Source organism: Hydra vulgaris, chromosome 13, assembly GCF_038396675.1.
Source record: "Hydra vulgaris chromosome 13, alternate assembly HydraT2T_AEP".
In the NCBI taxonomy this organism is placed as follows: Eukaryota; Metazoa; Cnidaria; class Hydrozoa; order Anthoathecata; family Hydridae; genus Hydra; species Hydra vulgaris.
In genome coordinates, this window is record NC_088932.1 from 23,588,526 (window position 1) to 23,602,916 (window position 14,391).

General features: G+C 27.0%; 1 protein-coding gene across 1 annotated transcript; it reads right to left on the reverse strand.

The window, feature by feature from the left end:
• Positions 1-4,341: 4,341 nt before the first annotated feature.
• Positions 4,342-9,563, reverse strand: LOC136089744 (general transcription factor II-I repeat domain-containing protein 2A-like). Its single transcript, XM_065815824.1, has 3 exons — positions 9,494-9,563; positions 9,350-9,414; positions 4,342-4,674 (listed from the first exon to the last, which is right to left on the reverse strand). Exons 1-3 carry the CDS (start codon positions 9,561-9,563, stop codon positions 4,342-4,344), a joined length of 468 nt encoding a protein of 155 aa, XP_065671896.1.
• Between the last annotated feature and the right edge of the window lie 4,828 nt (positions 9,564-14,391).

Sequence of the window (14,391 nt, forward strand, 5' to 3'; positions counted from 1 at the left end):
CGAGCCATCATAAATAATCACTGTACTCAGCCATAGCAAATCTCAGTTATATGGTAATAACAGTCTTAATAATCCGTTTAAAAGATTCTATCTTTAGAAGTTTCATGATAAACAGCATGTTCCAGAATTCAATTTAAAAAAAATTTGGAACTCAACTCTATCGGAAATTGAATATAAGAGTCGCATTATGCCATTTGTTATTATCTTGATATATTAGATGGATTTTAATATTACACGAAAAAATCTGTTTCGAAAGTTTTATCACCTTGATATATACATATATTATTATACAACATTTACGTAGCTTACGTAACTAAAAGAATAATCAAAATCCCACATATTTTGTTCTCGCCCTCTTTTTCATTCCGATTTCTTTGACCTATTTATCAATTAGTTATCATCATTGTTTTGTTTTTTTTGTCAAGTTACATATCACTATTACAAAATTTTTAAAGCAGAAGTTTTTTTTAATAATATGCGCATCAAAACTGTTGCGCAACAAGAATACCAAAGTTTAATTTTTTTTTTTTTTTTTTTAGTATTTAAAGAAATATTTCTGCTCGTTATCCAAAAAAAACTTTGGCGTAGTTTGTACTTGATGGACTCAATGACTTGGATTTTTTTTATTTTGACAAAGGTTGTAATAATTTTAATTATTGTAATTTAAATCAATTAACAAAAATAATAATATTTTTATTGTTTAAAAAAAGCAAATTACTTTTAGTTAAATCATTTACACACACAAATACACACACACACATGTTTTGTGTTTTTTCTGCAGCGTTAAAGTCGTTGGAAAAACGTAATTAAGAAATAAACTTAAACTCTTAAAGTAAAAACATTAATGCTTTATAATTAAGTTAAAATGCTCTATTTGTAAGTATAAACTTACAGTTTTCGGTAGGCTACTCGTAACCTCTTATGGTAATTCGATTGGTTCACTGTTTATTTGTAAGAAAAAATTCAAAAAAAATAGTTTTGTAAAAAAATATCTGCTCAAATTTGTCGAAAAAAAAAGCAAAACAATTTTTGTTTTTTGAGAGTAACAAAATATGAGAAAAAAATTCCGAAGAGTTGTGAAACAAAAGCTCAGAGAGATAAATGCTAATGTCTAAGAAACGTAGCTAGCACATTACTTTAAAAACTCAGAGAGATGTCTAAGAAACGTAGCTGGCACATTACTTTAAAAAAAAACTGCTGCGCTTAGTGGATTGAGTACAGGATTTAAAATTTATTGATCTAGAAATCAAACAGTTTTGAAATATTTAACTAGAAGTTCACGCCTCCTTCCTTAACAATGTGGCTTGTTGGGCTAGAGCCGACGTCGAATCTCAGACTTCTGGGTTCTGAGTCAGACCACTTACCACAGTGCCAAGACTGCTTTAGAATTATTTTTGGTTCTCTATTCTCTTAAAACTGATGCAATGATTATTTGATGAATTGATTTATGCCTGCCCAGATATCCTCATAAGACTGACATTATAAAAAAACTATAATATATTTTTGTTAGTCTTCTGTTTGTATGTTTTTTTAAGATTTCTCATCGTTATGTTTTTAATAATTAAATTTTATTTATTTTTTATTTTCTTAACTTAAACGGTGTTGTATTTTTTAATGCCTAAAAACGTTTTGCAAAAAAAAATTGTGACTAGTAAATCAAAAAAAAATTCTTTTTTCAAATCCATGCTTTATGCAAGCAGAATTCTATTGGGCCTAGAAATTCTTTTTTTGTTATCTTTTGTAGAAGGAAAAACGTTTTTACTAAATTTTTCTTTTTTAACTTAATAACTTAAGACTTATTACTTAATAACTTAAAACAATAGGTTTTGAATCGCTGCGCTTTAATGTCTTCGAAACTGCAAATAATTTGCAAATTAATGATTTTTGTGACGTAATACGCAATTCATATCAAATAAATAAAATATATGGGGAAATACAAATTAAATTTTTGTTAACTTAATCAACTTTTTTTGGTCAAATTTTTCCATTTCCTTGTATTGTCATCGAAAATGATTAAGTGTGCAAAATTTGAGCAAAATTGGTTGAGAAAAAAGCTTTCAAAAATTGATTTCAAGTTTTGTGGCACACAAACATATATATATATATATATATATATATATATATATATATATATATATATATATATATATATATATATATATATATATATATATATATATATATATAAAATATATATATATATCAAGGCGTTTAAAAACAGTTTTTTTTTATTTTATTTATTTTTTTAACTAAAGCTGCGAGTCTCAGAAAGAATCTAACAACTCTAGATGTTTGATTTTAACAGCTGCTTTTCGCTATAATTTTTAAGTTTTAATCTTGCCCTCTGGTAAGCCTGTCCAATACTTTTGGTATACGACAATGATAGTATCAAGTTTGTTTATGAGTGTGTTTATTTGGATAAGATCGCCGTTTTCTACTATTCAATAAACTTTGTTAGTCCATGTTCTTTAATCTTTGCTCGTAATTAGCATCCTTTCTTTTGTAACTTTTCGTAGCTTTTCGTTGAACTTTTTCGATTAAATTTATATTTTAATAATATCTTAACATCAAGAACCATTTTGATTGTAATTAACATTGAGAAAAGTATAATAAATTAAAATATATATTATAATATCAAAAAAATATAATTTTATTATAATTATATCAAAAGGTAAAATAACAAAATTTAAAATTTGTTTACATTTAGTAGAATGCAAAGTTAGAGTTAAGTTAGACTAGTGGAACCAGGGCTTTATTTAAATAACAGTATTTTCTATCCATGGTCGGATTAATCCTGGTTCCATGGTTGGATTATTTCTTAGTAGAATTCTAAGGAACAATCCAACCATGGCTCAAGCAACACCTTTTGTTTAATGATAATTTTTACTTCACTTCATTTTTTTGAAATATTTCTTATCAAAATTAAAATTTGTTTACATTTAGTATCATTATATCAGTTTTAAGACAATAGAGAACCAAAAAAATTCTAAAGCAGCCTTGGCACTGTGGTAAGTGGTCTGACTCAGAACCCAGAAGTCCGAGATTCTTCGTCGGCTCTAGCCCAACATGCCACATTGTTAAGGAAGGAGGCGTGAACTTCTAGTTAAATATTTCAAAACTGTTTGATTTCTAGATCAATAAATTTTAAAAATGTGGAAAACTTTTCTAAACTATTTTGAGGAATAGTAAACTATAACATTTGAGAGCATAGCAGATAGAGTAAAAGTATATTTGAAAATGAAGGACCCCAATTAAAGACAAAAAGCATGTGCTTTTAAGCACATGCTTGAATAAAGGGGGATCTTTTAACGTTTATTTGACAAAAAAGAATTTTTGACTTAATTTTTTAATGTAGAATCAATGTTTTCAGTTTGATGGGATTTGGAATGATAACTGTAATAAACGTGGCTTTAATAAATGCTTTAATGGGTTAACAAACAGTGTTCGTTAAAGATCATTCAAAAAAAGTTTATTTGGATGAATTGAAAAAGAAAATATTTTTCTTAAGTAATTTATTTGAATGTAAAATTTAAAACTATTACAAAAGATTACTTTAATGAAAACACTTTTATACAAACTTAACTTTGGTCATAAGGAGAACGTATGATACTTAAATAATAACAAAAAGAACACCGCTCATAAAACTTTTTTTTGTTGTTGCGAAATTCATAAAATTTGTGAGTAATTTAAATAAATATATTTCACTTTATTTCTCCGAGAAAATGATGGTAATAAAAATGATGGTAATAAAAATGATGGTAATAAAAATGATGGTAATAAAAATGATGGTAATAAAAAGAAATTTTAAATATAATAGGTATAAAAATAATAATAAAAATTCTCACAAATCACATTTTCTAGCAGCTTCATAAAATTATTTAAAATATCAATAAGAGATAATATGATCTGATTTTCATTCTTTTCTTTTTTTTTTTTTTTTTTTTTTTTGTAAACGTTTGTTTAATTCTAAGTATATACAATATATTCTTGTAAAAACTTAATAAATATGAAATTGTAACATGGTGCTCTGTATTAAAATAAAGCGATGCCTACTTCTTTCTTCTGCTATTAGCTGTAACTTATGTGTCCCGTAACTTCACACTGCTTCCCTCCCCCATTCCCCAAATAAAGGTTCACCCTAAACCAGTGGTCGGCACCATATTTCCAAAGGAGCCCACTTGCAAAATTCTTGTTTTAGTTGCGGCCCACAGCAATAAATAAATTATATATAAAATAGGTTATATTACCTATATAACAGAATATAGTATAGAATTAGATTATAGAACTAATAATTGTATCAATACAAAATACATACTTAAGAAAAAAACACATAAAACACAATTAAAAATTTGGTGAGTATTTTGTTGTTGCAGCTAGCACAAGGTCATTCAAATGAGTGTCAGTCAGTCTTGTTCTGTAAACATTTTTTATTATTTTCATGGCTGAGAATGTTTGTTCGCATTGGTAACTAGTACCATACATACAGATAAGTCTATTTGCATGTTTTTTAAGAACTGGAAAACGTTCCTTCATGACAGCATGCCAGAAAATAATTAAATTTTCACCAAAAGTGCCATCTTCATCTTTTTTTGGTGCCTTTCTTCTCAACTCGTCGTCACATTGAAAGTTAATTAGTTCATTCTCTGCTTTTAAAATATCAGCTTCTTCAAAGTCCTTTAGAATACTAATAAACTGTTCTAATTATTTTTGACGTGCTTTTCGAATGTTTTTATTTTTGAAGAGTAATTTTTTAGCATGATTTAACTTTTAAGTATAAGGATCTTATTTGAAGTCTTAAAGTGCTACAGTGTTAGAGTGCATCAAAATTATTTTTTTACTATGTCTAAAATGACAAGATCTGGTGTTAAGTAGTATTTTATAAGGAGGCTTTATAATTTTTACAGCTTGGAAAACAACTAAAAGGCCCACAACTACATTACTTTGTATATTATGCAGTTAGGTGGCTTGGGACCCACAAATTATGTAGCAAAGACCCACAATTGGGCCGCGGTCTACAATTTGCCGACCTCTGCCCTAAACTGTTACAAATGCAAAACCTCTTTGTATAAAAAAACTTGAAAAGTAAATAAAATAGTTTTTAAGAAATTTTTCGCTTTAAACTAACATATTTTATTTTGTTGTTCATGTTGTTGTTGCTGCTGTTATTGTGAACCTTTTATTTCGGTGCGCTTTTATTTCAGAGCTAATTTATTTTTTTGTCCGTTTATTTTAATATATATTTAGTTTCTTGTTCTTTAATTTCATGGTGTATTTGTTTTATTGTCCTTTTATGTTACGTTATTTGTTTCTTTGTTCTTACGATTCATGGCGTATTTTTCGCTTCTTTTTTTTTTTTAAACGTAATAACGTAATAATGTACTCCTTATCTAATAATACTTCATATTACTTGATACTAATGTTTTCTCTTATCGGTAAAGGTAGTTAAGAATATTTTCTTTATCTTTACTTTATCTTATGTTTTATCTTAAAAGTAAAAGATGGTGTCAAAATAAAAAATACATAAGTTGTAAATTGTCTAACTATACATCCGTCGCTCAACGCCACCTCTAAGCAAGATCTATAAAATCGGTAAGGAAGGAGGCGTGAACTTCCTTTTAAATGCTTTTCCGCGCTGCTCTTTGATAAGACCATGATGACTTCTTGGCGCACCTAAAATTAAAAAAATGATATTCGTCCGACTAGATACAATCAATCAAATTCGGAAAACTTTGATTTTTATAATAAATTTAAAATAAATAAATTTTTTCTATGTAAAATAAATAAATCTCGATTTTCTTTGAAAATTAGAAGAATTTTCTTGCATTTTTTTAGCTTCAAAAAGCATACAACCATATCTAGAAGCTGGATTTTTTTAAATTATAAGTTACGTTGCAAACTTTATTGATTACTGCTTTTTTCATAAGTTATATAAATTATAATAATTTATTAACAATACATTGTAAAAGAATCGAACGTGAAAAGTTTAAGTATATATATATATATATATATATATATATATATATATATATATATATATATATATATATATATATATATATATATATATATATATATATATATATATATATATATATATATATATATATATATATATATATATATATATATATATTATTTACATACATATATAATATATGTAAATATGAATGTAAGTATGTTATGTAAGTATGTATGTATTTACTTTTTTTAAATTGACAAATTTAATTTAAAATAAGTAAAAACTAAATAAATAAGTATAAAAAGATAAAATAAGGTATTTATGAGAAAATGTACTCAAAAATTATAATTGATGTCACATGTTTACTCATCTAGATGTGTGGATAATGTATGGTTATGGTTCTTTTAATTCTTAGCCACAGGCATTTCTTATTTGGTTATATTACTTATTGCAACATGTGGGCTGTACTGCGCTGATAAAAAAGAACACAGTAACACAATTTTCAAGAATTTATTTTTGGGGGCGTATTACTGTTCATTAATTTTTTTCAACCTGTGTTTAAGTAAGAACACCGTATATGATCTCTACATATCTGTTTTAGATGTTTTAATTTCACAGTATCAACAGGAACGTTTATATTAATATATTTACTATATTGCAAATTTTGCAAAATGAATATTTTTCAGATTCTGTGTTCTTTCTTATCACGGCACTATATGTGGCTAAGGTATTTATACCGCCTAAACAATGAACACCATAGCCACACATGGCTTCTATTTACGCCATCAAGTAAATCGAGTTTGGCTATCATTTAATGATACATGTGGTCCACATCGAATTTTTTTGTTTAAAAAACGTCTAAAAAGTGTCTTTTAAGAAAATTGAACATTTGTAGACATTTGAACCATAAGGCTAAAAGATGTCTTTAAAAAGTTTATTCTATTTGTTTTATAAAACATAATAATAATAAAAAACATGTGTGAACTAATTAAAACTACTTAAAAACTAAGAAATGGTGTATTTTACAGAATACAGAACCGTCATTAACAACACGAACATTAGGCGTAACTATGCGCACTATTCATTAGCGTATTAATATTTAGATTAGATGATGTTTTATAAAACATAATAATAATAAAAAACATGAACTAATTAAATAGTCCGCACACAACTTTTATTAAGTTTTAAAACATCAAAATCACTTTAACACTATTCACATTTAAATCAAAGTTATACACGATATACATACCTTTAGAAATATAATCTGATAATTTGTAAAACAAAACGTGTAAAATACATTGTTTCAACGTCCTTATAAGGTTTAAACAACGTATTTATGGAAATTCATTTTTTAGTTTATAAGTAATTTTTTTTGAATAAATTTAATATATTAAAGACGTTTGAGAACGTCTAAAAACTTTGTTTATATCGGGCATTTTCCAATACGGTTAACAGATGTTTTTTATAAAGGCATATAAAAGATGTTTTTGTTTAAGGCGTATAAATTTTCTTGTTTAGAAAACGTCTAATTGTCGTCTTTTACAATGCGTCTTTATCTAAACCTATTTTATACGTCTATAGACACCTAGATTGCGCCTTATGTTTACTGGGTGCGTTTACAAAGTAAAAATACCAATGACATCGACAACAAAAAGATTTAATTCAAGGAAAAGGAAAAAAAAGATCATTTTGAAATATTTTCTGCAGGTAATATTAAAAATCGTGCTGTTGCTTGGTATTTTAACATTACATTGTTTGTATCAAATTTTTGAAGATATTCAAGGATTTTAATTTCTTAAACTCTAATTTTTGCTTTCTTTTGAGTTTGAATTAAGTTCGTCATATTTAGTTTACAAGTTCTACAAAACTCACCTATACTGTTTTACGGAATAGCCATGAATAATTATTTTTTTGGTATTTATCAAATCTTTATGAAAAATGGCAGTGATAAAATTTATTCAAAACTAAAAGTTTTTAAATCAAGTTTAATAACTGATTTTATTCAAACACGATAAAAATCACTTGAAAATTATATTTATACAATTTTAAAGTAAATAAAATTTTATTAGCTAATAGATATGACCTTAAAAAGTATGACCACACACACATAAACACACACACAAACGCGCGCGCGCACACAAGCACACACGCACATAATAAACCGCTACCACCATTACCAAACGAAGAGATTTTATATTTTGCATGGCCAAGACTTTTAGGGTTTTAAATTATGCACGAACAAAAACTTTTACAAATTAGTTTTATTACAAAACTTTTTAAATAAACTTTGATTTAGTTTCAAAAATCACAAAAATGTTTATTTCCAACTTAATTGGAACGAGAAACAATATTCTTCTTTTCTTTTTTTGTTCGCATGCTCTAATCACAACAATTTTATAGAAATGCCTGGGTTTGTATTACCGTACAAAAGATTTTACGAAGGGTTATGCTAAAGCTTAAAGAACACTTTAAACTTCTTTACAATAGACTTTATTTTTCGACTTTAGTTAGTTAATCAATTTTGTAAATATTCTCTGACATCAAACTTTAAACTCATCAAAATTTAGGTGGGAATTTTGATTCTTAAGTTACTTTAACAAGTAAAAATTTTTACACAAACTAATTCATAATTTTTATAGATTCAGACACAAACTAATTCATAATGTTTATAGATTCAGGTTGGAAAATACAGTTGTTCCTGGTGAGACTGAGCAATTCTTCTAATGTATTATGTTACCTGAGAAGCTTTGGGAACCTAGATAATTTTTTCGTTATTATACAGATGCAGGCTTTCCTAAGAAACTTATGATGAAGCTCAAGATTAGTCGCTTTTATATATTTGTAAAATAAAAAAGGATTTGGTTATATAATACAAACTTTATGTTCCATTGAATTTCATTCCGAATATTGTAAAACCTTATAAATAAAGAAACCATGAAAAGCTTGTAATAAGCGTAGCACCTTTGCCAAAAGATCATTTTTTTATAGGTTAGGTTGATCATGTCTGTAATTATATTATACCTATATGGGTTATAGGCTTTATTTTTATACGGGAAGGTTATCACAGAGGTACATATAATCGTAATGTTTCAAAGCAATATTAAAAATGACTTGCATTAGAGATTTTGATTGAGCAGTTCCATTGAATTATTAAATGAAAGAAGTTTGACAGAAGTTTAACAACCATTAGATCCACTGTCATAAGCTGATACAATACTTTGCAGAAAGTTTCGAACGCATTTCTAACACTTTTTGAAGTAAATATAATATAAACATCACTTGTTTAATAGATTCTTTAACTTTTAATATCATTTTTATACACATTAACATATTATGGTACTTGAATAAAAGCCTAACAGTGATCTAAAATGAATTAACTAATGAACTTACAGTATTAGCTGAGAAGCTTGAACTATGAAGCTCAAGCTTCTCAGCTATTATTGTGAGGTTGTTCCCTGAGTAAACAACAAATTTTTCAGCGTTTTAAGAAATAATTTCCCTATCACTCCTACTTGAATCAATGTATACAAAAACGTTCCAAGTCATTTTTTTTTAATAGTTGACTTTTTGATGAAAATTTGTTCTTTGAAGATAGCTCCACCATTGTATAGTAAAATATTCAGACCTCTCCGTACACGTTAAATAGAGAGCTGAAATATTGTCTGTAAACTAAAAGGTTCTAAGTCAGTGACTTAAAAGGTTTTATTGGCAGCTCTGAGAAAACCAGCTGTGTTCTGCTGGTAGCTGTCAGATGTTTTTAATCCGACTTTTGTTTTTTTTTGGTTACGAGTTTGAGGTTATTTGGGCTTATTTTATTATTCATCTCGTTGTTTTAATGAAAAAGACTTATAATGGATGAAGAACCTAGTACTAGAAATGGAAGAAAGGTTAAAAATGAGGCTATGTGGAAAAGGAATGTTGTTAAAGAAGCTAGAGTGAAAGATAAAGAGTACATTGTCTACAAAGGAAGAACTGTACCTGTTACTACTGTTGGAACTGATTACTGGTGAGATTTTTGTTGCAATTGCGATACCCAGTTAGCCTTTTAACAATTTTTTTAGGCCTATCATCGCATATCATGCAACATGTTTTCATAAAAATGTCTTAGACAAAACTAATCCAACACGTTCCATATCGTTCCATTTAGGCTAGTGAATTGACCTTAAACAGTAGCCAAATATTATAGCCGAATTACTCAAACATCATTTTTTAGAGATTGGCTATGGCATTTAGGCCTTCCTCGAACATTTATATCAGCATAATCTAATGAGATATTTTGCTTTCAGATGCTCGAAGAAATGTACGGAACGTCTAAAAAACCAGAGCGACGAGATCTTCCCATGTATGAAAAAAGGTATGTGTGGATGCCTTTAAAAGCCTTTATGGTATTAAAATTAGTCGTGTTCGACGATTGCGCTCCCTTTTGGTATAAGAAAAATCACCAAAGGACCTTCGAGGGAAAAAATTAGGAACGAATGCAATCAGGGACAATGTTAAAACTTCTGATAAGAGCACATATCGAAAGGTATCCGGTGAAACAGAGCAAATATGCTGGTAAAACTATCAATTATCTAGATGCTAGACTAAATGTCAAAATTTTGTTTAAAGAAAACATCCTGAAGCAAAAGGTAGCTACAAACTTTTTCTAGGCTACTTTAAGGACAACTTTACGTTAAGATTTGGTCGTCCCCAGATAGACTCTTGTTGCACCTGTGAGGAGCTTAATTTAAAATTACGAAGCCCTTATCTCAGTGATGCAGCAAACCTTTGATTTTTAATAGTTTTTGTACAAAAAATGAATAAATATATAAAAGACAAGCTTTTTGTTATTATCCTTAACAAATGTAAACAAAAATGTTCTAAGTCAAACAACTTTTACTATGTATAACACATATATATATTTTAACAAATTTTGATATATATTTTAACAAATCTAATATTTAAAGATGTCGTTTTTGTATACATCAATTCACTTGTGACCCCGAGTTGGTTTGAGTTGAACAATTTTTATTTACTTATTATTGTTAAAGTTTATTGTTATCATTACTCATAATTTGTATTAAATAGTCTGATGCTCAAACTTAAATTTATGCCAAGTTGTAAAAATGTGTCTTTCTGTATGATAAACTTAAATCATCGTGTAGTATCTTCAGCATAAATGAAATCGTTTAAATATTTAAATACCAAATTAAATTACTTACACATTACAAAATGTTGCTGAGTTTAAATTTTGAAGACAGAGAAATATTAACTGAGAAACTTTAACTTCTTTTTTGTAAATATTGTACATACAAAAAAGAAGTTAAAGCTTCTCAGTTAATATTTTGGGGTTGTTGTGTGTTTCTTGCATATCTTTACTGTATGCCAATACAACTTACTTCAATATATTCAAGTTCAGCAAAACAATGTTTGCTGGATAGTACAAAACCAAAAAATTTGAGGTTCGATATCAGCTCTGGCCGAATAAACAACATTAGCAAGAAAGAAGACGTGAACTTCCTGATTAAATGCTCTTCTGCGGTGCTCTGTAATAAGAATGTTATCCCAGCAAACATAGTTTTAGTGGATTTGCAGTGGACGTATATAGACATTTTTAGCGGTTCATTGGCATTTTAGCGGTTCATCGGTTACTTATTGGATCTTTAGTGGCTGCCGCTATAAATGGCCAGCTAATAAATTTCCGACATGTTAATAGTGGCTAATTATCGACCAGCCACTTTCAGAAGCTACCACTGATGGTCCACTAAGTAACCGATAAGCAAAACTATAGTGAACCACTCAAAATACCTATATAGGATCACTGAAAGCCAGGATGTTAAGTAATCTTTGATTAACTGATGACTTAAAAAAAAAATTTTTTATATGAGTTAGTTTCCTTTTTGTTTCCTCTAAATAAACATTTTATAAAGAGAGAATTTCTTAAGTATCTTTGTTTTAATCAGCCAACTTCTTTCCATGTTATTTTCAAAATCTAATTTGCATGAAGGTCTTCAAAAGAACCCTAGGTTTGAACAAATGCAAATAACTAATTTGCAAAGCTCTGAAAACGGTATTTTCTATTTATTCTGGTTTTATCTAAAATAATATTATGTAAAAGCGACGGTAGTATAAAATTTAAAACCTGCTTATATGGAAAACTTTATGTAAATTTTATGTTATATATTATTAAATATTTTTGATATAGTTAAATTTATATTATGATAACCTTTAAAATCTAAAAAATTTTTTCACAACCTTATCAATGAAATTTTACTACTTTAATCTTAATCGTCTACATGCCCCTCATTTAATTTCGTAGGTCTAATAAACCTTGTACTTTTTATGTTCCAAGAATCTGAAAAAAACCAATTATTTATTAGCCAAAAGATTTTTTATTTACATTAGTAACTTTTAGATATTAGCAGAATATCTAGAAGATTTCTTATTTAAACATAAAAATTTTATTATTAGAATGCAGTGCAAATAATAATTTGCACTGATTATATATTATAATATTATTATATATAATAATAACAATAGTAATAATAATAGTAATAATAATAGCAATAATAACAATAATAATAATAATAATAATAATAATAATAATAATATATATGTATATATATATATATATATATATATATATATATATATATATATATATATATATATATATATATATATATAAAATGTACAATAATATATAATATTATTAAATCATAATATTATAATATTATTGATGTTTTTGAGAAAATTTTAAGTGTTAATTAATATTATTGATGTTTTTTTGTTGTTGTCTGACAGTTATAAAATGTTAGAATAAGTGACAACTTTAGATATGAACATTAGGGTTACAACTTATTGGTACTTTTTAGTTTCATAAATTTGTTTATGAAAGTTAGATAAACTTTGGTTTGAAGTAATAAAACAGACCATTCTTTTTTTACTTTTTAAAAAAGGTCATCCAGCATGACTGTTGATAACATGCTGGGTCCCGTATATCAAAAAAAAAATTTTTTCTAAAGGCATATTAACCTGATTCTCAAAAGAACCAGAATTTTATAGAGAATTCAAAAAGAATAATAGTATTAAGTAAAATAAAATTTTTATCATGTAAAAAACAAAATTATTAAACAAAAATTAAAAAAGTCGTCTTTTAGAACAATACTTTGTTCAAGTTAGCGATTTTGGAACCTCTAAAAATTCTGGTTATTTGAGACCCAAGTTGATTTTTTAATTTATTTCAGCCTGAAATTCATTTCTGTATTATAAGAAAAAGTAAATTTTTTTAGTGTTTAAGATATTAGGTTTAATTTACTGATATTCGATTTTTATCCCATGCATTGCATTTTTATCCCATGCATGTACATTCCAATGTTTCAGTGCAAAAATATTTTTTTTATTAGGTTTCATTGAGTAAAAACCATGCCAGCATTAATCGTTGATAAATAAAATTTTTTTTTATTATTTGTACTAAAATTTCAGTGTTCATGAAATAAATTTTTCTATTACTATAGTTATGACAACGTTATTGAGTTGCTGAGAATCAGTAGAAAAACAAATAATTAAGGTTCGAACTCCGATAATGTTTTAAGAGTCATTATCAGTAGTGCTATTTCTATGAAGTAGCTACAAAATAAATTATATGGAAGTATAGAGGCAGAATTACAGAACCGACAACATTGGGGGTGCCAGGGGGTACTGCCCCCACCCCTAACTTTTTTGTAAAGCACCTTTTTTTTTAATGATAAAATTTCTAGATATAAAGGACTTTTAGAAATTGACGATTGTGACCCTCCACTTTGAAACCCGTGTCGTCGGCCATGTAGTTAGAGTTCAATGAGATCTAAACTTAAATTACAAAAAAAGAAGGTATTTATAAATAAATAAATAAAAAAGTTCTTGTGTCTTTAGAAAATTAACGAAGTTTACTTGACTGTAAGACAATTGCGTTATATTAAAATTAAAAGAACGTGACATCAAACTAGCATCTAATAACACTTACGCCATAAATAAAAAAGTGAAAGATAGTTTTGTGGTGGCTGTGACAAGTATAAAATAACAAGAAATAAAACGTTAATAAAGTAATGGAGAATACTGATGTTCATTCAATATACTATTAACATTGAATCATTTTATTTTTAAGGTATGGGATTATAATATTTTTTTAAACAATTTAAAAGGTATTATATTGCTTTCATTTCACTATATACAGTTATCTTACCATTGAAACTGTTTGTGTCTTATAACTTCACTTCAACTGTCCAACTAAAATACTTAAACGGCTAGGAAGCATTTTTGATCCACATAAGCTCTTTATTCTTTTAAAAGTATAGAATGATTTCTCAACCTTGCAGCTTTCTATGAAATAGTAAGAAACAATTAATATGCTATTTAAATATTCGGAAATAGCCCAATAGTAATAATGTTATGTATAAACAGTGTTAATGTTA

Excerpts from the sequence above, each read along its gene's own strand:
- LOC136089744 (XM_065815824.1), bottom strand. The coding sequence starts at position 9,563 with ATGGTGGAGCTATCTTCAAAGAACAAATTTTCATCAAAAAGTCAACTA. Across the intron at positions 9,415-9,493 it reads AAAAAAAAATGACTTGGAAC|GGAACAACCTCACAATAATA; the intron begins GTTTTTGTATAC and ends TTGTTTACTCAG. Across the intron at positions 4,675-9,349 it reads CAAGCTTCTCAGCTAATACT|GACTTTGAAGAAGCTGATAT; the intron begins GTAAGTTCATTA and ends AGTATTCTAAAG.